The 27,670-nt window shown below is 43.0% G+C and overlaps 1 protein-coding gene across 1 annotated transcript in view; it reads left to right on the top strand.

Moving 5' to 3' along the window:
* LOC132834849 (dual oxidase 2-like) overlaps positions 1-27,670 on the top strand; it is a 114,759-nt gene that overhangs the window by 26,589 nt on the left and 60,500 nt on the right. Inside the window, exons 6-15 of the mRNA XM_060853926.1 lie at positions 2,395-2,596; positions 6,689-6,855; positions 10,644-10,704; positions 10,822-10,918; positions 12,165-12,252; positions 15,394-15,496; positions 19,636-19,808; positions 21,687-21,862; positions 23,012-23,121; positions 24,921-25,058. Coding sequence (XP_060709909.1) covers positions 2,395-2,596; positions 6,689-6,855; positions 10,644-10,704; positions 10,822-10,918; positions 12,165-12,252; positions 15,394-15,496; positions 19,636-19,808; positions 21,687-21,862; positions 23,012-23,121; positions 24,921-25,058 — 1,315 coding nt within the window. The remainder of the gene's footprint in view (positions 1-2,394; positions 2,597-6,688; positions 6,856-10,643; positions 10,705-10,821; positions 10,919-12,164; positions 12,253-15,393; positions 15,497-19,635; positions 19,809-21,686; positions 21,863-23,011; positions 23,122-24,920; positions 25,059-27,670) is intronic.

Below are 27,670 nucleotides of genomic sequence, written 5' to 3'. Positions count from 1 at the left end.
GGGAGCCTCCTGTGAAGCGCTTCACAGGAGGCTCCCAAGCACTGAAGATGTCACCTACAAAGGGGACGAAACATTTGCAAGAAAAACTCCCAGCTCGGCGAACAGAACCACAACACAGACTGGAAAAGCTGTGACTTCTTTCATTGAAGCGTAGGTAGTTGAGGGGTGACCTTGTTGAGGTCTATACAAATCATGAGGGGCATAGATAAGGTGAATGGCAAAGATCTTTTCCATAGGACGGGCGACATATTTTTAAGGTGAGGTGATAAAGATTTAAAAAAGGAAATGAGGGGCAACTTTTTTACACAGAGACTGGTTTGTGGAATGAACCGCCAGAGAAAGTGGTGGATGGATGGACAGTTACAAAGTTTATAAGGCGTTTGGATAAGTTCATGAATAGGAAAGGTTTGGAGGGATATGGGCCAAACACAAACAAGTGGGACTAGTTTAGTTTGGGGACATGGTCAGTGTAGGCTGGTTGGACCAAAGGATCTACTTCCATGCTCTAGGACTCTATGACTTTATCACTCATCCATTCCCTTAGTGGGAAGTGGGTAAGGGCAATGATTGAGGGGAATAATTCTTAGCTACACATGTTAATTAAAAAGCCAAAGCTTTATTCTTTTGGTGGTCCCCAACAAATACTGACTGTTCATGGAGCAGAAGTTGGCAGGAGCCTGTGAGACACTTCAACTGAAGAATGAGATATAAATGTAATGGAGGAAAAATACAAAATAAATAAAGTGCAAAGTTTGCTCAAAGCACATTAATCGGGGATGAGGAAGGCTCATCATTCCATATATATCAATTTAAGAAAAATAATCACATCCATTACACCCTAAATAATTAATATAATTTTTACTGCCCTCACACATCCTACAACCATTCTCATTCTGTCTTGATATTTTTGCTGTTTGAATTTTAGATTAAATTTATTTTGTCGTAGGATGTGGGTGTTGCTCACTTGACCAGCATTTATTGCCTATCTGACTTGCCCTTGAGAAGGTCCTGGTGAAGTCACCTTGTTGAGTCTCTGCATTCTACATGCTGTAGGTCCACCGATAGGCTGTTAGGAAACAGGTGCCAGGATTTCGACCCACATCTCCTTCTGTTGTAGTTTACTTGGAAGTCATCTTTTAACTCAGCCTTTGTATGCGATGTGCTGTCCTATTTGCCAGTCTGTAAGATCTTGGTGTAGTTATCCCCTTTCAATGCTAAAGGGACCAGGTTTCATTAGTTTTCAGTTATAACTCTGCAGTCTTACACTAACCTGTATAGTGATTTATAAAATCATGAGGGGCACAGATAAGGTGAATAGCTTTTCCCTCGGAGAGGCAAGTCCAAAACTAGAGGGCATAGGTTTAAGGTGAGAGCGGAAAGACTTAAAAGGGAGCTGAGTAGCAACTTTTTCACGCAGAAGGTAGTTTGTACATGGAACAAGTTGCCAGAGGAAGTGGTAGAAGTGGGTACAATTACAACATTTAAAAGACATTTGGACAGGTGGTTGAATAGGAAGGGTTTAGAGGGATAAGGGCCAAACGCAGGAAAATGGGACTCGTTTAATTTGGGAAACCTGGTTGGCACGAATGAGTTGGGCCGAAGGGTCTGTTTCTGTACACCATGCTCATTACTATCATTACCTTTCAGTGCATTAATGTCTCTCTTGCGTTTGGATTAGTGACCAAAAGTTGACATAATCTACAAATGCAGCCTTACTGGGATTAGCTCTAATTCCTTTTGACCAGATTATACATAATTCAGCTATGTCTCAATTGGTAGCACTTTTTCCTCTAGGTCAGGGATATCGGGTTCATATGGAGATAAGAATGCAAAGCCAGCTTGATTCTAAAATTTTCTTTCTTGATTTCAAATCCCTCTCAGGCCTTAATACTCTCTATATCTATAAAACCCTCCAGCCCGACAACCTTCTGATATTTCTGCCCTCCTCTTGAGTGTCCACAATTATAAAGCACCCTACTATTGATGGTGTACCTTCAGTTGCCTGTGCTCCGAGCTCAGGAATGTACTCCCTCCACCTCTGCATCTTGTCTTGCACTTCAAAAGCACACCTTAAAAGGTGTACACTTTTTGACCAAGCCTTTGGTCTTCTGTCCCAGCATCTCAACATGTAGTCAAGATTAGAGTGGAGCTGGGAAAGCAGGAAATTTTCCTCGGATGCTGCCTGACCTGCTGTGCTTTTCCAGCACCACTCTAATCTTGACTCGAATCTGCAGTACCCACTTTCGCCTAGCTCATCATGTAGGTCAATGTGATACTTTAATTCGTAATGCTCCTGTGAAGCAGCTTTAAGTATGAATGATAAAGGCACTATATTGTTCTAACTAGTTATATTATCATTAACTGACATCCGTCTCATCCCTGGTATTTTTTCAGGTAAACCATGTCACTACATGGATTGATGGAAGCTCCATCTATGGGTCATCCCATTCTTGGAGTGACGCCCTGCGTACATTTTCTGATGGGCTTTTGGACACTTCCTCAGGCGGTTTGTTACCGAGGCCAAGTACTGGGTTGATACGTTTGTGGAAAATGGCAGATCCTGTCGCCAAAAAGACTGGACTTCAGGGACTTTACGGTAACTAGTTCGATTCCTCAGTAAAATACTCGGGTTCATAACCAATATCTGTTTGCATTTCCCATTTTTCATTACAGGAAATGATACCTGGTGTTGCATGGGAATAATTTGCAGATTATTAGAGGTGGGAGGAGACTGTGGACAAAAATCATGAATGGGCCAGATAGAGTAAACAGGGAGAAAAACGGTTTCAATTCGTAAAATGAGCAAGAATAAGAGGGCGTAGATTTAACAGGATCTGCAAGACAAGCAAGAGTGAAATGAAGAGAAACCTTTTCAACGAGCGAGTAGTTAGGGTAAGCACTGGAATTATAGTGGAGGCAGGTTCCATTGAGACATTCAAGAGAGCATTTGGATAAAAATAATGTGCAAGGGTATGGGTAAAAGCAGGAGATTGGCTCATTTAATGAGCTGGTGCCAACACAGTAGACCGAATATCAGCACCCTTTAGAGTAACAATTCTATAATTCTGTGATGTGGGGTGGGGAGGGGTGGAATTGTCGGTGGTGTGGGAGACAGAAATTCCAGCCCTGTTAAGGGAAAGGTGATGGCCTTGTGACATTATCGCTAGACAATTAATCCTAGAGACCCAAGTAATGACTGTGGGACCTGGGTTCAACTCCTGCCATGGCAGATGGTGGAATTTGAATTCAACAAATATCTGGAATTAAGCGTCTAATGATGACCATGGATCCTCTGACAATTATCAGGAAAAATCCATTTAGTTCACTAATGCCCTTTAGGGCAGGAAACTGCTGTCTTAACCTGGTCTGGGCTACGTGTGTGACTCCCAAGGTAAACAAGCAGGATGCTGGAAGAACACAGCAAGCCAGGCAGCATCAAGAGGTGGGCAAGTCGATGTTTTGTGTATAACCCTTCTCCAGGACTGGGGGTGGGTCTATGGGTCAAGGGGCTGAATGGCCTCCTCCTGCTCTTAATTTGTATGTTTGTATATTAATATTGGAATGGTCAAAATCAGTGATGCACCATGTCCCAGATGAATTTCACCCATTCAGCATCACCCACACAGCAATAAAAAGCCACTTAGACAGCTGACTGCATAGGGCCACCAGGTAGGGTTGCCAAAGACCACTAGGTGAGTCATCTGGGTTCTTAAATTCACTTTCATTCTCATTTCTTTTCTAAATAAATTTGTTGAACCTATGGGGGCTGACGGGGGCAGGGTGGTGAAGTGGGGACAGGTGAAGACAGGTAGAGGGTTCGACCTTGTTGGTCAATGGGAGGTATGAATCTGGTTGGTGGCAGAGAGAGGAGTGGAAGGGAGGGGAGGGGCTGGGCAGGGAGTAGGGTGAAGTGAAGGGAGGTTATTTGAAATTGGAGAACTCAATGTTGGGTCTTCCAGGCTGTGGGCTGCCCATGTGGAAAATTAAGTATTGTTCCTCCAATTTTCAGTGCGGTTAATTGTGGCAATGGAGGAGGCCAAGAATGGTCATGTCAGAAAGGGAGTGGGAAGGGGAATTGAAATGAACGGTGGCTGGGAGGTCTGACCAGCCCCCGCAGGCCTGGCTGAGATGCTCGGCGAACCATTCTCTACGTTTGGTGTCCCTGATGTAAAGAAGATCACATCGGGAGCACCTGATACAGTAAAATAGGTTGGAAGAGAGGCAGGTGAATCTCTGGAAGGACTGTTTGGGGACCTGGGTGGAGGTGAGGGGAATGGTGTGCCAGCAGGTTTTGCATCTTTTCCGGTTGCAGGGAAAGGTACCTGGGAGTTCTGGAGGGTTGGCGGGGAGGGTGGTGCAAACCAAGGACTGTGGAAGGGAACGGTCCTCGTAGAAGGCAGAGAGAGATGGGGAGAAGAAGATATTCTTGGTGGTGGGCCTAGTTGGAGTTGGCGGAAGTGTTTAAGGATGATACATTGGATGTGGAGACTATTGGGGTGGTAGGTGAGGATAAGGGGGAACTCTGTCTTTATTACGTTGGGGGGGGTTGATTTAGAGCAGTGGAACAGTGGAGGACTGTCTGGGTGATGGAGGGAGGAAAAGCATATTGTTCAACATAGGTGGACATCTGGAATGCTTGAGAGTGGAAAGTCTCCTCGTCCAAGCAGGTGCGGCGGAGGAATTGGGAGAACGGGGTGGAGTTCTTGCAGGATACTGGATTGAAGGCGGTGTAGTCCAGGTCATTGTGAGAGTCTGTGGGTTTATAGTAAACGCCCGTCTGGTGACTGTCACTGGAGATGGAAATGGAGAGGTCAAGATAGGGGAGGGAAGTGTCCAAGATGAACCAAGTGAATTTGAGGGCAGGGTGGAAGTTGTGGGCAAAGTTGATGAACTGCTCCAGTTCAGCCTGGGTGTAGGACGCTGCAATGATACACCAACTGAATAGTTGGGACACAGTCCTTGTGTAGGTACTGAAGAGGGACTGTTCAACACAACAATAAAGACAGTGTCCCCATTGTCCTCATCTTCCACCCCAATAGTCTCTGCATCCAACACATCATCTTTAAACACTTCTGCCAACTCCAAGTAGACCCCATCATCAAGAACATCTTCTCCTCCCCACCTCTCTCTGCCTTCTGCGAGGACTGTTCCCTTCCACAGTCCTTGGTTTGCACCACCCTCCCCGCCAACTCTCCTGAATTCCCATGTAACTTCCCCTGCAACCGGAAAAGATGCAAAACCTGCTGGTACACCATCCCCCTCACCTCCACCCAGTCCTTCCAGGTGAGACAGAGGTTCGCCCGACTATCCTCCAACCTAGCTTACTGCATCAGGTGCTCCCAATGCGGTCTTCTTTACACTCGGGGAGACTAAACGTAAATTTAGGGAGAGGTTCGCCAAACACCCGCTTTACATGCAGCTCCCCCCACACCCACCGTCAGTGCTGAAGAAAGGTTACACGCAAAATGTCGACTTCTCCACCTCCTGATGCTGCCTGGCTTGCTGTGTTCTTCCAGCCTCCTGTTTATCTACCTTGGATTCCAGCATCTGCAGTTTTTTTTGCCTCTAACATGTGACTCCCACAGCAATGCAATTGATTCATAACTGCTCTCTGAGCAATTTGGGGATAAACAATACCGACTGAGCCAGTGACATCCATTTCCTGGAAATAAATGTTTTAAATAAACAGCCACTCAAGTGCTTCTTCACCATTGGGATCCAGTTGCAGAATATATGAGCATATGAAGTCTGGGTGACTTTTAAACTGGACAGAGTGCAAAAAACATTTACAAGGATGTTGCCAAGACTGGAAGGTGTGAATTGTAAGGCGAAGCAGGGTAGGCTGGGACCTCTTTCCATGGAACGTAGGAGGCTGAGGGATGACCTCATGGCGGTTGATAAAATCATGAGGCACATAGATCAGGTGAACAGACAAGGTCTTTGCTCCATGGTAGGGGAGCCCACATCTAAAAGGCATAGGTTTAGGGTGAGAGGGGAAAGATATAAAAGGAACCTAAGGGGCAACTTTTCCATATAGCGGATGTTAAGTGAGATGAGATTACTTACAGTGTGGAAACAGGCCCTTCGGCCCAACAAGTCCACACCGACCCGCCGAAGCGCAACCCACCCATACCCCTACATATACCCCTTACCTAACACTACGGGCAATTTAGCATGGCCAATTCACCTGACCCACACATCTTTGGACTGTGGGAGGAAACCGGAGCACCCGGAGGAAACCCACGCAGACACGGGGAGAACGTGCAAACTCCACACAGTCAGTTGCCTCAGGTGGGAATTGAACCTAGGTCCCTGGCGCTGTGAGGCGGCAGTGCTAACCACTGTGCCATCGTGCCGCAAGTGTATGGAATGAGTTGCCATCGGGAGTGGTGGAGGCTGGTGCAGTTACAACATTTAAAAGGCATCTAGATGGATATGTGAATAGGAGGCATTTAGAGGGATATGGGCTAAGTGCTGGCAAATGGCGCTAGATTAATTTAGGATATCTGATTGGCATGGACTAGTTGGATCGAAGGGTCTGTTTCCATGCTGTTCACCTCCATGACTTTACAACATCTGGATAAGGTTTAATAAAATCTAAGACGAAAGACTCGATGATGGGAAAGAAATTAGTGATAAAGTTTTGCCTATTCTTCACAACATGTCTTTTTGTGTTACTTTCTGAAAGATTTTGGAAACGCACGAGCAAATGAAAGTCCCTTTCTCCAGGCGGAAAGCATCGTCTGGCTGCGATATCACAATTATTTGGCTCGCTCGTTTAAAGATATGAATCCCAATTACTCCGATGAAGAGTTATTCCAGAGAGCTCGAAAGCAAGTCATTGCCGTTTTCCAGGTAACTTACAACTACAGAGGTGCTGCTCATTTGTATTCTTGTGGCTCATTTCCAATGCGAATTAGGTTTTATTATCACACATACTCAATCACAAGGTTGCAGTGAAAGGTGTACAAAGTCACCGTGTCTTAGGTGCAGAGGTGCCGAGGTACAAAATCTTCAGTATAAATTTTAAAAATAAAGAAATAAAGCATTACAGTCCTTCTAAAGCAGAGAAAGAGGGAAAAAAAGCAGATAGAACAGATGAAGATCCACCTCAGGCGGCATCGTGGCTCAGTGGTTAGCACTGCTGCCTCACAGCATCAGTGACCTGGCTTCAATTCCAGCCTCGGGCAACTGTCTGTGTGGGGTTGGCGCGTTCTGCTCTGGTTTCCTCCCACAATCCAAAGATGTGCAGGATAAGTGGCCATGCTAAACTGCCCATAGCATTCAGGGATGTGTAGGTTAGGTGCACTAGTCAAGGGTAAATGTAGGATAGGGGAATGGGTCTGGATGTGTTACTCTTTGGAGGGTCATTGTGGACTTGTTGGGCTGAACGGCCTGTTTCTACACTGTAGGGATTCTATGATTCAAGGCCAGGAATCTGCCCTAGGCTTCACCTTGGAGCCAGGAGTCCATGCTGGCCTTCACCTCAAGGCCAGGAGTCCATGCTAGGCTTCATCTCAAGGCCAGGAGTCCATGCTAGGCTTCACCTTAAGGCCAGGAGTCCATGCTAGGCTTCCCCTCAAGGCCAGTTGTCTGCATTTGGCTTCACCTCAATGCCAGGAGTCCACACTAGTCTTCACCTCAAGGCCAGGAGTCTGTGCTAGCCTTCATTTCAAGGCCAGGACTCCTCTCTAGGCTTCACCTTGATCCCAGGAGTCTTCACTAGGCTCCACCTGAAGCCAGGAGTCCTCACTGGCCTTCACTTCAAGGCCAGGATTCCTTGCTGGGCTTCATATTGAAGTTTAAAATTAATTCACAGGATGTTGTCATCATTGACCGGGCCTGGCTGTCCTTGAAAAGGTGATAATGATCTGACTTCTTGCACTGCTGCAGTCCATAGGGTGTAAGTAGACCCACAATGCCATTATGGAGAGAATTCCATAATTTCAACCCTGGAACAGTAATATATTTCCAAGTCAGGATCGTCAGTGACTTGGAGGATAATTTGCCCATTGTGATGTTCCCATAACTGCAGCCATTGTCCTTCCGGATGGAAATATCGTGGGTTTGGAAGATGCTGCTGACTTGGTGAATTTCTGCAGTGTATCTTGTGGATAATGTACACTGCTGTTACTGAGCATTGGTGGTGGAGGGAGCAGATATTTGTGGATGTAGTGCCAATCAAGTGGGCTGCTTTGTCTTGGATGGTGTCAAGCATCTTGAGTGTTGTTGTTAGAGCAGCACTTACCTATAGAAGTTTTGTTTTGTGAGAAAAGAAACTTTTAAAAACCATCATTTGATGTAAAGAAAATAGACACCTTCATTGTGATTATAACGCATATTAGTTCAGCTTGGTACTGAATGATTTGGACTTCTTTGAATAAGATTGGATTTAAAATGTATTGTTTTGTTCAGTTTTAAAAGCAACTTTGCTTCATACTGGAGTGAGATATTAACCAAACTGTCAGTGTCTGTTAGCTTACATGCAACATTAATTTGCATTCAGTTTTGTTGTACAAGATAATGGTTCCGAAATAGTTCATGTTCATGTTACATCGAGCTCCACTTATTTTGTGGATGTCATTCACAGTTTATGGGCAGAGACAGGAGGTTTTATCCTAACCTTCATAGGATGAAGTTGTGTTTTGTATAGTTCCTGAGAGTCCAAGTAATAATGGCTAACTTAATTGTCAGTTGTATGTATTGCAATAAACCACCCTGTTACTGAAGAACAATGTCTCTTCTCTGAAGACTCTGTAGTCCAACAGAGTCTATCCTACCACGGGTAGACCCTGGACAAAGAATTGACAAAGGAGAATAGGTGGCACAAATCTCTTCGCTCTGAAACCCAGGTAACAGAAACTGTGAGATGCGGGTATCAGCAATCAGGACGATACCACAACAATCTCTGTCTTACATCTTGTGTATGTGAAATTTCAATCCCCTAATGAACAATAGAATAGCAACCAAAATGGGCTGGCGTTCTGAAAACAATTAATTTGCCTTGGTTCCCGAGTTAAAGGGATATGTAATCTATTGTTACAGGGATATATTTCAGTGGAACTCTGTCTAGCCCAATCTCCCCATGGGATTATAAATTAATTGTATGAGTCCAGGCAACTGGGGTCTTGTTTGCTAGGTGGAGAACTGTTAAGAACCTGCATTGCCTCATTGAGGGAAGGCCTTCTATGTTAAGTCCCAGCCAAGTATTTAAGAACATCAGATCAGAACTAGGAGCTGGAGCAGGCAGGTCAGCCTCTTGAGATAGACCATTCAATATGATCGTGGCTGATCTCATCTCAACCTCACCTTCACTTTCTGCCTGCTTTCTATAGCCCCTTAAACTTGAAAAATTTGTCTATCTCTTTAAATTTAGTTTAAAAATCACATACACAACACAAGGTTATAGTCTAACAGGTTTATTTGGAAGTACTAGCTTTCGGAATGCTGCTCCTTTATCAGGTAGCTGTCCTGATGAAGGAGCAGCACTCCGAAAGCTAGTGCTTCCAAGTAACCCTGCTGGACTATAACCTGATGTTGTGTGATTTTTAACTTTGTCCACCCCGGTCCAACATCGCCATCTCCACATCATCTTTAAATTTACTCAAGGTCCTGGGATTCACCACACTCTGGGCTAGTGAATTTCACAGATTCATCACCTTATGAGAGAAGCAATTTAAGTAGCCAACAGCCGGCCTAGCCAGCAATCAAGGACCAGCCCCAGAGTGGACATGCCACCCATCGATAGTTGCTGGGCAATAACATATCACCCATTGCACAAGGCATCACTAATGGCAGCTGTTATATCAGTGATTGAGCAGGTCACAGGTGAGTGGTCACAGGTGAGTGGTCACAAGCAGAATGGGGAAATAATGGCCAAGTGCAGAATGTTGGTTCTCAATGGACCCCTCTCAGACATGGATCCCTTGATGAGACACTAAATGCTTTTTAAGGATGCCTGCCAATTTGGAGCCCATTAGTGAACATGACTGGCATTAATTTCCCATTTAAAGGCATCATTTGCATTTGTGGGACAGCAAACATGTCCTTGTGCCTTCCTCCCCTAATTAAATCAGGCGTCCCACCCACCGTCCAGCTTCCTCAGCTCCAAATGTGCCTTCAGGAAGGGTCCTTGAGACTGTAGGAATAGTTTTGGTTTTAGACAAATAATACTGAGGAAGTGATAGCATTGAGGCTAATCTATTTGAGATGCAAGACTGATGCTACAAGATAACATAACTGATAAAATTCAGCAGCACTTTCTTGGCCTGAATGAACATTTGAATTTCCTATGGCAGATCCACATCATGCTCTCATTGGAACCAATTCTCAGACTGTTAGACTGCGGTGATTAGATTATCTTCAGGGCAGTTTGATTTGAGTGTGATCTATCTCTATTCAACTAAAAATCATGTCAGCAAATCTCATTTTAGTCTGAAAGGTAAGATGCGATTGTGTGGCATTTTTTGGAACAGATGGAATTGCATGGTATTTAATTTCTTCAAACTCTAATGCAAAGCCAGCGAGTAAGGTGAAAATCCATTTTTGTAGTACAGGCTTATCTCACAACAAACAGATCGTGCTGAGGATGTGCTGTTACATTGAAGACCACCTGGTTGACACTGTTTCCTTATCTTGTGCAGAATATTGTATTTTATGAGTGGCTGCCAGCCTTCATTGGACAGAATGGAAGCAAATATGATGGTCAGTATGGTTTATGGTTGCATGGTAACTCCATGGGGCAATTAGTTTTTTTTTAAAATCCCATACATTTTTAGGAAGTAATGACTAACACCTTTACTTTTTCCACCTGTGTTTCAGGCTATAAGAAGCAGGTCGATCCTGGTATCTCACCCGAATTTCAGTCAGCTGCTATCCGAATAATCAACTCCTTGGTTCCACCAGGTGTCTACATGAGGTGATAAAGAAGAAAATTTAATATTTCTCTGTATTTTTACAGGCGGCCCAGTGCATTTCATCCACTATGACAAAACCTTAAATTTAATTTGCGTAAATAATATAGAAATTATTTAAGGTCAAGTATTAGTTTGATGGTATAAAAGTCTGTGATCTCTGACAATAGTCCAATTGAGTTGATTATGCTTCTTAAGTGGTCTCATACTTAATCACCTAAACGTAAGATGCCATTTCATTGCAGTACAAAAGAAAATAGAATGCACCAATGAGATCTTAAGCCAGGAATCTGTTTTCTCTCAGTTTGTGGTTGTAAAAGATCCTTTGATGTGTTTTGGAGTTCTTTTAGAGTCTTAGTCATTGCGGGTTCCTCAGGCAACTTCACCAAAACAAATTTCAGTAATTTTGGTGTGGTAGCAACATTGTGTCTACATTTCTGTAAAGGGTAGCATGGTGGCTCACTGCTGCCTCACAGCACCAGGGTCCCAGGTTCGATTCCAGCTTTGGTTACTGTCTGTATGGAGTTTGCACATTTTCCCTGTGTCTGCATGGGTTTCCTCCCACTGTCCAAAGATGAGCAGGTTAGGTGAATAGGCCATGCTAGATTGCACAGAGTGGTAGGTGCATTAGTCAGAGGGAAATGGGTCTGGGTGGTCAGTTTGGAGGGTCGGTGTTGGGCCAAATGGCCTGTTTCCACACTGTAGGGAATTTAATCTAACCAAAGAACAGAAATGAAACCTCAAAAATAATTGATTATCTGTGAAACAGTTTTGGACGTTCTTCATGCCTATCTCTGTTGTAAAACTGTTGACAGAGATGAATTACTATGTTTAGTTTAGGGGTTGATTAGTTCAGTTGGCTGGAATGGCTGGTTTGTAGAGCAGTGTAATGCTAACAGTTTAGGTTAAACTCCAGCATCAGGCAGTGGCTGAGCTTATCCTGAAGGACTGTCCTTCTCAGCCTCTCCCCTTACCTGAGGCATGGTGACCTTCAGATTAAACCATCACCAGCTGTCTCTCTATAATGAGCGGGTAGGACTACAGCACCTTTGCCTTTAACCATGTTTAGTCGTTAAATGCATTTTCACTGTACCATATACTCCCAGAATGGCAAAAAAAAAATTTTAGTTTAATTTCATCATACAGAATTCCTAAATTCCAGTTCTTTTCATGTCATATGTAAGCGAGTTGCATAAACAGCTCTGAAATTTACTGTGACGCCAAATACCAGCTTTTATTTGACTTTTCCAGGAACAAAGACTGCCAGTTTCAAAGTTTTTCAACTAATGTTGGAGAAATGCCAGCCCTTCGAGTGTGCAATAACTTCTGGAATAGAGAGGTATGGTAACAGAGCAGTCACAGAATGGTGTAACATTAAATTCAACCCTGACAAATTGTGAACTTGAATTTTGTAAGTCTGCACATCTGAGGAGCGACACTGTAAAATTACCGTGAAACAGATGGAATACAATGTGTTGATATGTGAACAAAGTCAGAAGTCACACGACACCAGTTTATAGTCCAACAGGTTTATTTGAAATTGCAAACTTTCGGAGCGCTTCGTCAGGTACTTGTTGCACTATAACCTGGCATCGTGTGACTTCTGACCTTGTCTATCACAATCCAACATTGAACCTCCAAAGCACTGCTGTGTGAAATAATCCACAAAGGCTGACAACTGCAGTGTACAGTACTGGTCGAATACCAATCTGTTGGAATTGCTGAGTGAGAGATTAAACTCAGGCACAGTCTGCCTCGTCCAGCAAATGCCAAAAGCATATTAACAAATATTTTGTAGCGAAACAGAAGATTGTTTCAAGCATTCTGCAGCAAAACAGGTGTTTTCAAAGTCTCCAAGCCAATATTTATCACTCAGTCAATAGTTTCAATGAAAACAGATTTATCCAGTCACTACCTCCTTAATGTTCGTGGGAGCTTGCTCTGCTCAGAAAATCTACCCATTTCCTGCATCACCACAATGACTACGCTATACAAGTATTTCATTGTTTATAACGCACTTTGTGGATGCCTAGTGGTCATATAAATGTAGGTCAGACCAGTTAAGGACAACATATTGCCTTCCCTAAACAAACAAATTCAATTGGTTTTTATGGTCACCAGTAATAGTTTCAAAGCTACTGTTAGAAAAAAAAAGAGAACTGCAGACACTGGAGAGTCAGAGTCAAAACGTGTGGCGCTGGAAAAGCACAGGAGGTCAGGCAGCATCCGAGGAGCAGGAGGGTTGACATTTTGGGCATAAGCCCGATTCCTGATGAAGGGCTTATGCCCGAAATGTCGACTCTCCTGCTCCTGAGATGCTGCCTGACTGGCTGTGTTTTTCCAGCACCGCACTTTTCAACTCAAAGCTACTATTTTTGACTGAGTCCTGCGTTCAGCTTCAGAGTTTTATGAATTAAATTCATTAATTGGATCTACATTCTAGCAATTGCCAAAGTGGAATTTGAGCACGTGTTTGGGGATGGATTGACTGGATGAATCACTTGACACTCAGGCGCACTTTGCTGTCAAAGAGGTTTGTTGTTTTATGCCGGTGGGGAGAACCCTTCTGGCAGTCCAGGGACGTCTCCATTGGAAAAAAACATACACTTTCTTTAAATCAACTTTTAGCCTGCCTTTGGCTGTTACAAAAATGAATGTTATTATCAACTGATTACCTGCACATCCAATCAGGTTAATCATGTGACTGCACGATCAGTCTTTGGACAGCTTTCGGTCATCCCATGATCTATATTGTTTAAAGGACTCCCTTCTCAGTTATCCTGGGGCTTTCACAATGTCTTGTTCAACAACATTCCAAACAGCACTCCCTTGCTGATAAGAAGGTATCTCTCAACCTGCCTTCAACTGAACTTTCACAGTTATATCCCATAATGGCTGTACATTTAAAACTCCAGTTTGATATTTGATAGGTGGCTATTCTTTGTTATATTACTGTATCCAGTACATGGCTTGACATGACTATGCTTTGCTATGCCATACAATATGTTACTATGAGTAGCTCCGCCATAGTTCTCTGCACAAGCGTCTACATCTGTTTTGTGTAACAAATTTCATTGTATATTTCAGAGGACCCTTTGTGTTATCTGTAGCTCATTACCTTGAATACTCGAACTTATACTTTGATTTGAAACTGCAGGTAGTTGCAAGCTGCTATTTCAGCTAAATATCTTCCCCAGCCATTTTATATCAACTGAGAACTACTTTCAGCTGCTTTATGCTGCTTTAGCCATGGGCAGCCCTAACATCATGACTCCAAATTATTTGTGTGGGCCTCTGGATAAAGAGTCCAGTGACATTATGCCTACCCATAAACTATAATCTTGTATAATTACATTATTTTAAACATTGTTTGGGATACATTTGGAAGGGTGGGCTTTGACACTTTGAAATCCAGGCCTTCTCTTGTGAGAATACTGTCATTTCTGATCGTGACTTCAGAGCTCATTTTTCATTCTTGTCCACTGCAAAGTTCTAAGATGTTGCCTACAATCTCAATGAGATCTTGATGGTCTTAAGCAAGCCATTATTGTGTGTGTACAACAGCACAGTAGTTATGTTACTGAACTTAGGATCCTGAGAAATGGAGTAATAATGTTGGGCCATGAACTCACATTCCAATATGGCAAATACAAAACTTAAATTAACTTAGTTAAATCTGGAATAAAGATCAATACCAGTAAATCTCGGAGGAACCTCGACTTGCTTTGGGCAGCACGGTGTTGCAGTGGTCAGCAATGCTGCCTCACAGCACCAGGGTCCAAGGTTTGATTCCAGCCTTGGGCGACTGACTATGTGGAGTTTGCACGTTCTTCCCATGTCAGTGTGGGTTTCCTCCGACAGTCCAAAGATGTGCAGGTCAGGTGAATTGGCTATGCTAAATTACCCGTAGTGTTAGGTGCATTAGTTAGAGAAGGGTGGGTTGCTCTTCGGAGGGTTGTTGTGGACTTGTTGGGCTGTAGGGCCTGTTTCCACACAGTAGGGAATCTAATCTAATACCAATCACAACACTTCTGTATTAATCAACTGACTCTCTGATGCCTTTTGGGATGGGAAACCTGGTACCCTTATTACCCTTCACATCCACAGTAATGATGTTGACTCTAAAAAAACCATCTGAATTGGCCAAGCAAACTCTGTTGTCACCAATGACCCTAATGGCAATAGGGAGTTGGCTTTATGGAATTGCCTTACGAGCAATTCCCACAGTCTGCAAATAATTACTGAACAGGATAATTAGTGAACAAAAGCAACCCATTTGTTTTGTGCTAATGTTAGGGGTGGGTCGGGATTAGAGCAGAAAAAAATCTTCCACTATCTGTTTCTACCAACATGCAACCCAAAGTATACTACTTACATATTTTCACAACTGTTCACCTACTTTTAAGGATGTTTATTTGATCTTTGTTGGTTGATTTATTCGCACATTTATTTGCAAGTTTTGTTGTTTACCTGTTGCTAGATTCTACATTTCGAAAAACCACAGAAGGTAGATGAGTTGATTCTGGGCATGGCTTCGCAAATAGCAGAACGAGAAGACAATATTGTGGTGTCAGATCTAAGAGGTAAAAAAAAGACACAGTCTTTGAGAAAGTATTTTAAAAAAGCTGACTGTGGTGAAATTTCTGAAACTGCCATTAAAAAAAAACCTGACTAAATTAATCTAGATCCATTAAGAATTTGAAACAAGTGGAAGATTTGCACTAGAATCTTTTGGGTCATGCAACCTGATCGGGCATTTTTTTTGCATTAATAAACAGAATGTGTATTGATTGCAACAGCAACTGAATATTGGACTATTAGCTGCTACATTGAGGAGCTGTGCTTGCCTTCTTGGGACAAGGCACATTAAAGAGATTCACCAGGACACCCTATGATGTTTTCAAATGAAACATGTTAAATCATTTCACTTTGAATGGGAATGGAAAAGGTTAAACATTAGTTTAAAATGCTTCTCAAGGAAATGAAAATATTATAACTTCATCATTCCCTTATACTCCTACCCCAGAATCATCAAGTAGTAATCAGTGGGTGTAATGATTGAAACTGTTGTCTGCTCAAATCAGTCACAATAACTTCTTAAAGCAATGGGCATGACATTGGAGCAATAAGCAGTGACACTTTCTGTGTTTATTTAAAAATCTGATTATTTAACCATATCTGATGCCAATGGCACACAACTTAAGTTCACTTCAAAACTTTCCTTCCCTTTATGCATTCACTTTGGGTCATATATTTGGGAAGTTGAACATTCCATGTTAACGTTAATTCATGGTACAGTAAGCACAAGGACAGGCCCTTCGGCCCACCATGTCTGTGCCAACCATGATTCCATTCTAAGTCAATCCCGTCTGCCTTCATATAGTCTGTGTTGCTCTATTCCCTGCTGATTCACATGCCTATTTAAATAGCTCTTAAATATTCTTAGTGTACCTGCTTCTACCATCTCCTCCTGGAATGCCTTCCAGACACCTACCACCCTCACATTAAAAAAAACTTGCTGCACACATCTCCTTCAAACTTCTGCTCTTTCACCTTAAAGCATTAAGCTTTCCCTCTCTCACTTTAATATTATACCTCCTAGCTTTTGATATTTCCATCCCAGCTACCCTGAAGATGCCCACATCTGTGCCTCTGATAATTTTATATATTTCTATTATGTTGCCACCTCAGCCTCTTGATGCTCCAGTAAAAACAACCTTGGTTTGTTCAACCTCTCCTGGTAACCAATACACTCCAATCCAGGAAGTATCCTGATAAATCTCTTTTGCACTCTTTCCAAAGCCTCCATATCTTTCCAATAGAGTGGTGACCAGAACGGCACACAATATTTCAAATGTGATCTAACTGAAGTTTTATGCAGATGCAGCATGATTTGCCAACTTTTATACTTAATGTCCTAACCAATAAAGGCAAGCATGCTGACACTGCCTTTACAGTCTTATTCATTTGTGTTGTCACTTTCAGAGATATGGACTTGCACCCCATGACCAGTCTGTATATCAATTTTCCTAAGGTCCTGCCATTTACTATATATTTTGTTCTTGCATTTGATCTTCCAAAATCCATCACCTCACACTTGACCAGATTAAACTCTGCTATTTCTCCACCCAATTTTCCCACTGATCTATATCCCGTTATATCCTTTGACAACCTTCTTCACTATTCACAACTCCACCAATTTTCATATTGTCTGCAAACTTACTCTTCGGACACCCCATATTTTCATCCAAATCATTTATACGTATTATAAACAGTAGAGCTTCCAACACTGATCCTTGCCTAACACCACTTGTTGGAGGGAATCCTGAGGGATAGGATGTACATGTATTTGGAAAGGCAAAGACTGATTAGGGATAGTCAACATGGCTTTGTACGTGGGAAATCCTGTCTCACACACATGATTGAGCTTTTTTGAAGAAGTAACAATGAGGATTGATGAGGACAGAGTGATAGGTGTGATCTATATGGACTTCAGTCAGGCATTTGACAAGGTTCTCCATGGGAGACTGGTTGGCAAGGTTAGATCTCATGGAATATAGAGAGAACTACCTATTTGGATACAGAACTGGCTCGGTAGTGGTGGAGAGATGTTTTTCAGACTGGAGGCTTGTGACCAATGGAGTGCCACAAGGATCGGTGCTGGGTCCACTACTTTTTATCATTTATATAAATGATCTGGGTGTGAGCATAAGACGTACAGTTAGTAAGTTTGCAGAAGACATCAAAATTTGCAGGTGTAGTGGACAGTGAAACAGGTTATCTCTGATTACAACGGGATCTTGATCAGATAGGCCAATGGGCTGAGAAGTGGCAGATGGAGTTTAATTTAGAGTCATAGAGTATTTGGTTTCCCAAAATGCAGCACCTCGCATTTATCTGAATTAAACTCCATCTGCCACTTCTCAGCCCATTGGCCCATCTGGTCCAGATCCTGTTGTAATCTGAGGTAACCCTCTTCGCTGTCCACTAAGTTAGATAAATGTGAGATACTGCATTTTGGGAAAGCAAATCTTAGCAGGACTTATACACTTAATAGTCAGTTTCTGGGGAGTGTTGTTGACCAAAGAGACCTCAGAGTGCAGGATAATCACTCCTTGAAAGTGGAGAAGTAAGTAGATAGGATAGTGAAGAAGGCATTTGGTATGCTGTCCTTTATTGGTCAGAGTATTGAGTACAGGAGTTGGGAGGTCATGTTGCAGCTGTACAGGACATTGGTTACGCCACTTGGAATATTGTGTGCAATTCTGGTCTCCTTCCTATTGGAGAGATGTTGTGAAACATGAAAGGGTTCAGAAAAGATTTACAAGGATGTTGCCAGGGTTGGAGGACTTGAGCTATAAGGAGAGTTTGAATATGCTGGGGCTGTTTTCCCTGGAGCATTGGAGGCTGAGGGGTGACCTTATAGAGGTTTATAAAATCATGAGGGGCATGGATAGGATAAATAGACAAAGTCTTTTCCCTGGGGTGGGGGGACTCCAAAACTTCGGGGCATAGGTTTAGGGTGAGAGGGGAAAGATATAAAAGAGACCTAAGGGGCAACCTTTTCAAGCAGAGGGTGGTACGTGCCAGAGGAAGTGGTGGAGTACGCAATATGTAAAAGATGTCTGGACGGGTATATGAATAGGAACAGTTTGGAGGGATATGGACCAGGTACTGACAGGTGTGACTACATTGGGTTGGGATATCTTGTCGGTATGGACGAGTTGGACCGAAGGGTCTGTTTCCGTGCTGTACATCTCTATGACTCTATGACCACTGGTCCGAGACCTCCAGTCAGAAGAACTTCCTTCCACAACTACCTTTTTTTTCTATGACCAAGCCAATTTTGTATCCAACTTACCAATTCACTGTAGATCCCATGTGTCTTAACCTAGATCAACCTGCCATGAAGGAACTTGTTAAATGCTTTTGTAAAGTCCATGTAAACAATACCCACTGTCCTACCTTCAACAACCATGTTGTCACTTACTCAAAATAAATCGCTTAAATTTATGAGGCAATACCTCCCCTGCACAAAGCCATGCTGACTATCCGTTATAAGTCCATTCTTTTCCAAATGTGAGTAAATCATGTCCCTAAGAATTTTCTCCAATAATTTCTCTGCCACTGATGGAAGGCTCACTGACCCATAATTTTCTGGATTATGTCCGCTGCCCTCCAATCGAAGGAACAACAGTGGCTTTTTTCATGTCTCCTCGGACCTCGTCTATGGATAAAAAGAATGCAAAGATCTGGGCCAAAGCCCCAGCCATCTCTTCCCTTGTTTTACTCGGTCTCTTGGGATAGATTCCATCAGACTTTGAGGATTTATCTACCTTAATGTTTTTCAAGATGTCCAACTCCACCGCCTTATTAATATTGACATGCCCTAGAATGTCAATTACTCCTCCCTAAATGTATTATCATCCATGTCCTTCTCCTTGGTGAATATCGATGTAAAGTACTCATTAAGGACCTCACTCATTTCCTCTGGCTGTACACATAAATTGCTTTTTTTTTATCCAAGATCACACTTACCCTTTTCCTATCAACCTCTTACTCCTAATAGACATCTGATGCAGTCTAATATTTATCCTTCCTATTTTTTGATGCTGTAAGATACCAGTATAGGAACAACATTAACTCCTGCTGTTCTACAACTGTCAATTGGCTGGTTTAAGTAGCATACCATTCCCTTGACTATAGCCTTTATATTTTGCAGACTTCATGTATGGGCCACTGAGGTTCACAAGATCAGACTTGGTGGCTCTTGATATCCAACGAGGGAGAGACAGCGGCCTTCCAAGTTACAATCAAGCACGAAGAATATTTGATCTTCAGCCAGTTACTAACTGGTCAAGCATCAACCCTCAACTCCACAGTGAGAAGCCACAGGTTTGGCCACTGCTAGTTGCTGCTTTGAAAAGAGGAATGAAACAAGATGTTGCCACAAGTTAGGCAGTGAGAAAATAAGAATGCTGTAACTATCTTTCAACCTGCCAATTGTTAACAATATCCTGGCATTAAAAGATCAATTTGAAAAGTATGGGCCAAATCAGTCATTGCGATGACCTGAAAACATCTTTCCTTGCCATCCGTCCACTATCTTGAAATGTTTCATCAGGAATGGCCAATCAAACAATCCTGTCTCTGCCAGTCCTTTGAAAGAGTAACAAATTAATTGCACTCCCTTTCTCTTTTATCCTAGCCCCATATCTGTTTTGTTAGTTTTCAAGGAAGCCTTCTTGAAACTGCCTCCACTGCCTTTTGAGACAACATATCTCCAATCATCACACCCACAGTATGAAATACTTTTATCTCCCGTCTGGTTCTTTTGTGTCAATTTTGTATCTTGTTTCCAACAAACCAAACTGTGGAAATAATTTCTCCCAATTTTACTCCATCAAAACTGCTCAGAATTTTGAACACATCTATTAGAGTGACTGTTTAAACTGCTTTAATGAGAAGTCTCCTTCTTTCCTTACTCCCCAACTAGTACAATTTTCATATCACTAGTACCTTCTGACAAATCTTTCTACCCACCACTACAGTTTAGAACCCACAATGGGCTCCATCCTAAGGCCAAGACAGTAATTGACAAAGATTTTCTTGAGCTTCCTTGTTCCTATACTTCACAAACTTGCAGAACTGAAGTTGGATTGAGATCGAGTCACCGTAGTCCAGTGGGCTGTGCTGTCAGAGGTGCACCAGGTGGTGAGTTGAACCTGATGATCACGACGCCTCAGGCAAGGAATGAGGTTGAGAATGTTGGACCTTCCTGGTGACCTCACCCAGCGTGGGAGGCGAACCTGCGCAGTTGGTGTCAGTCTGCATCACAAACCAGCTGTCCAGCCAACTGAGCTCCAGACATTTTGATTTACCCCTGTTTTGGCTAACTCCCACTTTCTGCACTGACAGTGATAATGGGGTCAGTTTAGCTCACAGAGGGCTGGATGGTTGGTTTGCGACGCAGTGTGATGCCAACAGTGTGGGTTCAATCCCCATCACTGCCTGAGGTTACCACGAAGGACTCTCCTTCTCAACCTCTCCCCTCGCCTGAGGTATGGTGGCCTTCAGGTTAAATCACCACCAGCCTCCTTCTAATGAGGGAGCAGCCCTATGGTTTGGTAAGACTATGGTGACTCGTTCACTCACACTGCACAATGAAAACTGGGTCTCTTCACCTGGGTTCCTGAAACTGAAGTGGCTGACCACCAGTGCCCAGGTCCCCAAAGGTGGGATCATTTAACCAACAATATGAAGTCAATGGTCATGGCTCCCCAACTTGCAGCCCAAATGTGGGAGCGAGTTAGTTCAGTGCTGACTGACTCCACGCCTGCACCACTGAGAAGGCTCAATGGATCGCAAGCCAATTGGCTTGTTAAAGCTGACCCCAGTGAATGTCACAGCGAATTGCAGACTTTGATAATGGATTCTGTCTCATCAGAACCTGGCAGCCAATTGGCCTTTCGATTTCAGCCTTGGGCGACTTTCCTTGTGGAGTTTGCCACATTCTCCCCGTGTCGGCGTGGGTTTCCTCCGGGTGCTCCAGTTTCCTCCCACAGTCCAAAGATGTGCAGGTTAGGTGGATTGGCCGTGTCAAATCACCCCATAGTGTCTAGGGATGTGCAAGCTCGGTGGGTTAGCCATGGCGAAGCAGAGTTTGGGTGGGATGCTCTTTAGTGGGAGAGGGTTGGTGCGAACTCGAATGTTGTCTGTCCTGCACAGTAGGAACTTGATTCTAATTGGTATATTGTCTCTCCCATAATCTAGCTTTTTGACGAGTTAGCAGCCATGTACAATAATGACATTTCTAAACTGGAGTTGCTGGTTGGAATCTTTCTGGAAAGTAATGGGGTCTCTGACCGACTCTTTCCCAAGCTTATAAAAGAACAGTTTGAACGCATCCGAGACGGTGATCGATTCTGGTTTGAAAACACCAAGAATGGGTGAGCAAAAGTCATTTGTTTTTTTTTCCATTTGAAGATCAGTCTGAGGGCTGTTGAGAAGTACTGAATTACCTTCTGATGACCCACATAGTGTCATTTGAACTCACTGTAGCAGTCTCGGCTAACTGCTGATGGTCCTTCAGATGTGAAGCCCAGGAGATGGGCTGCTTTATAATGAAATGGAGCGATTATTTGGGCATTCTTTCATTCCAATAGAAATGAGCTGTTAGTCTCTCTTTTTTAATCTGTAAAACTTCTGAAGTATTCAATCCTTTAAGGAATATGGGTCATTCTGTTATCACTGTTTCTACAGCGTGTACTTTTAAAATATGTGTTGGCACTTTAAGTTCTGTTTCTAAAGTGCGATTTTTCTATAACACGGGGTTTCACAAGAACACAATCATTGTGTTATAGAAGAATCACTGTGTAAAAATCTTTCATTGTAAAATGTCGAAATGATATTTTGACAAGGGCCTGAGTATAATTCTTTCCCTAAAGACTATTGGACATCTTCTTTGCAGCTTTTCATTGAATTTATTTCCTGTTATACCTGTGACTCTACCTTGAAAGAGAAACATTTTATAAGTAGGACAACAGCAATTTCTAAACCCTTCACGTCTACCATCTTGGAGGACAAGGGCAACAGATACATGGAAACAACACCACTTGCAAGTTCCCCTCCAACAATATGTTGCTGTAGCTGCACTGTTACAGGGTCAAAATCCTGGAACTCACTTCCAGAGAGCACTGTGGGTGCACCTACACAGCATGAACTGCAGAAGTTTGAGATGGTGTCTCACCACCACATTCTCAAAGGCAATTGGGGATGGGTTGGTCGAGCCACTGATGTACACACCCCATGAAAGAATGTTTCTTTCAGAAAGGAGAGCTAGTATGGGAACTGTGTTTGAGTTAAGAAGCTTTTGCAGGAACTGTAATAGTTATCTACAAACACAGCTTGAATGTTTGTGCAGATACATATGAGATGTAATCATGAAAAGTTCTTAACATTGCACATCTATACAAATCGTTCAGATCAACTGGAGAAGAGGGCCTCAAACAGGGGACTGGAAAGGCATGAGTGTTGTATTGTGTCAGGGGCAATTAAAATGAATGCTGTTTGGCAAGCCCCATAACATTATCTTCTAGAATGTTTACAGCCGGAGAACTTCAGAAAATTAAGATGACCACATATGCTGACGTGTTGGAAGCAATAGGAATTACAGCGACTCAGAATGATGTTTTCTTCTGGAAAGATGGTAAGCAACATAATGCCATGGTTGCCTGAGCCTTCAGCAATAAGCTAACAGACAGCAAGTTGTTCAGTTATAAATTTACTATTAATTCTTTGTGGTAAAATGGACTGTGCAGTCTTGGAAGCAGAAAGAAAGGCAGATCTAAGACTTACTACAGGGTTTAGGTTTAGAATGCTCCCAGAAATGGTCACACCAAATCCTTGTTGTGTGCATGAGGATGTGTCCATGAGAAAAAGTTGGCATGTTAGTCTGACCTCGCAATTGCACAGATCTAGGGTAGAGAATCAATGGATAACCAGGACTGTGCATATTAGATTAGATTACTTACAGTTTGGAAACAGGCCCTTTGGCCTAACAAGTCCATACCGACCCTCTGAAGAGCAACCCACCCACACCCATTCTCCTTCACCAAACGCTGTAGGCAATTTAGCATAGCCAATTCACCTAACCTGCACATTTTTGGACTGTGGGAGGAAACCCACGCAATGTGCAAATTCCACAGAGACAATTGCCTGAGGCGGGAATTGAACCCGGGTCTCTGGCGCTGTGAGGCAGCAGTGATAACCACTGTTCCATCGTGACACAGGATTCACCTATTGAGACGTTCAGCAACCAACTTGTTGTATTGTTATGGACCAGGCCAGCCCCCCCCTCAAAACATTTCAAGAAAGTGACCCAGATCCTAACTTTGCTGGTTATGTAAAGCAGGTGTAACACAGATATTCCAGGAGGGGTGCAGCTGGTTAAATCACTTAGGTTTAAGCAAAACAGAATTTATTTACAAGATTACCGAATGAATCAAAAGAGAACAGAATACAGAATAACTTAATCTATGTGTAAACCAACAGATTATCCCAACTTAATGATGCTGTTCCCAATACTTGCAACAATCCCCACAAACACCCCTTGGCACAAAAGGTAAAATCAAACACAGGGTCTTATAGGATAGAGGTCAGAGAGAGAGAAAGCACCAGTATGGATCTGCTTCTTGGGTCCAGCAGCTTCCAAACACTCCTGCTAAAAACCAAACTAAACTAGAGAAAAGCTGATCTGGGAGAACTGGCCACTCCCCTTTCATTGTACAAGTATTCTTTTTCAAAGACTTGAAAGCCTGTTGCCAGAAGCAGTGTCTGTTAGCTATAATCAAACTGGCCCAAAAACCCAGAGAAAGTGAGGACTGCAGATGCTGGAGACCAGAGTTGAAAAATGTGGTGCTGGAAAAACACAGCAGGTCAGGCAGCATCTGAGGAGCAGGAGAATCGATGTTTCAGGCATAAACCCTTCTTCAGGAATCCTGAAGAGGGGCTTATGCCCGAAACGTCGATTCTCCTGCTCTTCGGATGCTGTTTGGCACAAAACCCCTTCAACTTAGACTTTTCGGAGTCTGTGTCTCTCTGAAAAAAACAAAACTAAGGACAGCACAACCTTGTTAAAGGAGCAGTATCATTGTCCAGCATTCTTTTGATGTTGTTAAAAGGGAACATTTACAGAAGGGAATCTTGTAATTGGTGGCATGAATGTTCTAAAAGCAGGTTAAACTATTCTGTCTGGGGGTAATACAAGAGGCGCATTTATTTGCAACATTCAAAGGAAATTGTGTGGTGATTTGAAGAGGAAGAATGTGTAGGGTTATGGGAAGAAGGTGGGAAAATGTCACTCGGTAAGATGTTAGGTTGGAGAGCTGAAGCAGAAACGGTAGACCAAATGTCCTTCCTCTGCACTGTAGGCTTTCTGTGATTCCAAATGTTTAAGAAGTGTTCCATCACAATCTCTTTACTGATTTGTATTCTGCTTTTCTGCAGGTGACCCATGTGCTCAACCAAGGCAGCTGACAGAGAGTGACCTGGAGCCATGTGTAAAAGTCAGCACTACGTATTATTTTGATGGCAGTGGAGCAGGCTTTGGGATACTTGTTGTGGCACTTTGCTGTTTCCCTCTGGGTTTGTATATGATATCCTTATATCTAAAGGAAAGAAATTTGAAATACCACTTATGTCCATTGTATGTAGTAAATATTTAGAACCAAGTAAGAGAAATTTCTTTCAAAAATATACCTGGAATTCTGAAACCATTGTCTTCAGACCTTGCATAATCTTTGTTCCCGAGCCACCAACGCCATCCCTCTTCCTTACAACTATCTGAAGCTAAACCAGACTATTCACAATCTTGGCATTGCATTTGACACTGAGCCAAGATTCTACACCTTCATTAACACTCCCATTCTCCCATCTCTGTAACATGGTCCAACTCTGACTTGGATTGGTTTGTCTTCTGCTGAAGCCCTCACCTGAGACCTGACTGCTCAAACACATGATTAACATGTCTTCAGGCTTCTGTCCTCCATTACCTGAGATTGTCCAAACCTCGACTGGCCGTGGTCCCACTTGTACCAAGTCCCATTCCTCCTCACTGCTGTGCTCGCTGACCTACATTAGTTCCTTGGTCAAGCATTTGCACCATTGCATTCAAATTCTTCTATATCTCACTCCTCCTTATCCCTGCAATCTCCTTTAGATTAGATTAGACTTACAGTGTGGAAACAGGCCCTTCGGCCCAACAAGTCCACACCGACCCGCCGAAGCGCAACCCACCCATACCCCTACATTTACCCCTTACCTAACACTACGGGCAATTTAGCTTGGCCAATTCACCTGACCCGCACATCTTTGGACTGTGGGAGGAAACCGGAGCACCCGGAGGAAACCCACGCAGACACGGGGAGAACGTGCAAACTCCACACAGTCAGTCGCCTGAGTCGGGAATTGAACCCGGGTCTACAGGCGCTGTGAGGCAGCAGTGCTAACCACTGTGCCACCGTGCCGTTAGTTGTAAACATTTCCTAGTTATCAAGGCACTTCTGATTCTGCACCATGGTAGATCATGGATTTTAGTCACTACCCTGTTGCTGACTGTGGTTTCAGCTCCTGAGACCCAGAGACCTGGAATTCTTTCCTCAAACCTATTAGCTTCTTTTCCTCCCTTTCCTCCTGAAGGCAATTCTCACAAACGCTTTTTAACTGAACTTTTGTTTACCTGCTATAACATATCCTTTTGTGACTTGGTGTCATGTTTTCTTTAATGTTTGCACCTGTAATTGTCCTTAGGATATTTTAATATGTTAAGGGCAGTATAAGAGTAAGCTATTGTTAATTGAAGCAAAATCAGAACAGAAACTTGAACTCCAATTTATACCACGTCCTTCACTTTCTTTGATTCCATACATAATTTTAACGTTTATACTAAAATGAACAAACATTAGTGAGTTTGGAGAAGATTTGTAACTGAGGTTGAGGTTCTGGATGTAAGTTTGCTCCCTGAGCTGGAAGGTTCATTTTCAGACGTTTCGTCACCATACTAGGTAACATCATCAGTGAGCCTCCGGTGAAGCACTCGTGTTATGGCCTGCTTTCTGTTTATGTGTTTAGTTTCCTTGAGTTGACCACAGGAATCGCCATTGCCTGTGGTGATGTCATCTCCTGTGTTGGTGATGTCATTTCCTGTTCTTTTTCTCAGAGGGTGATAGATGGGTTGCAAATCGATGGGTTTGTCACCTGACGAAAGAGCAGTGCGCCGAAAACTCGTGATTTTAAATAAACCTATTGGACTATAACATGGTGTCACGTGACCTCTGATTTTGTCCACCCCAGCCCAACACCTCCAAATCATTGCATATAACTTGAAATCTGTTTATTCCAGTTGATATTGATTCTCTTATTTTCCAGAACACACAGCCCTATCCGTGATGATGAAACCAAATTATACATAGACTCTATAATTAGTCAATCATCCTTGACCTAATATTGCTTCTATTATTAACAGAATCTAGTTTTCTTATCAAGATATGCAATGTCAGTGCTGGAGAGTGGGACACTTGCCATTTCAGTCACCCAGTGTTAAGTGTCAAGTGGTTCCAACCAGCTGGGGCACAGTTGCAGTTCTTTCAAAAATGCCAAGAGAAAGTGCTGGAGAAGCTCAGTAGGTCTGGCAGCATCTGTGGAGAGAGAAACAGTTAATATTACAGATCCAATAGTTTTGTTTTCCAGAGTAACAATGATGAGCCATATCAGATTCGATGTTGATTCTGTTTCTCCCTCTGATCCCTAGCACCCACAATATTTTACTTTTATTGGAGTTAATTATTCCGTCCCAACAATGTGTCCCAGCTCCAGTCTTGGAGGAGCCCCTCTTGTATTACAGTGGCATGAGTCACTTCCCAAGCAAGTTCTCCTTAGCCGTGTCAAATGGCACTATCAATGGCACTAGTTTGGTGGCTGCATGTCATTATAGGAACTAAAATAAGGTTAGGAAAATGCCAAAGTTTGATACTGGGAATCACAGCCAGCAGATGCAGGGGACTATCATCCCTTTAGAACATAGAAAAGTACAGCACAGAACAGGCCCTTCAGCCCACGATGTTGATTAATCCTATTGTAAAACAAAATAACCTAACCTACACACCCCATAATTCACTGCTGTTCAGCAGTCGCATAAATCTCCCTAGTAACTCTGCTTCCACCACCACAGCTGGCAACGCATTCCATGCATTCACAAC

This window comes from Hemiscyllium ocellatum, chromosome 42, assembly GCF_020745735.1.
Source record: "Hemiscyllium ocellatum isolate sHemOce1 chromosome 42, sHemOce1.pat.X.cur, whole genome shotgun sequence".
NCBI classification, from domain to species: Eukaryota; Metazoa; Chordata; class Chondrichthyes; order Orectolobiformes; family Hemiscylliidae; genus Hemiscyllium; species Hemiscyllium ocellatum.
This window is presented reverse-complemented; position numbering and strand designations above follow the sequence as displayed.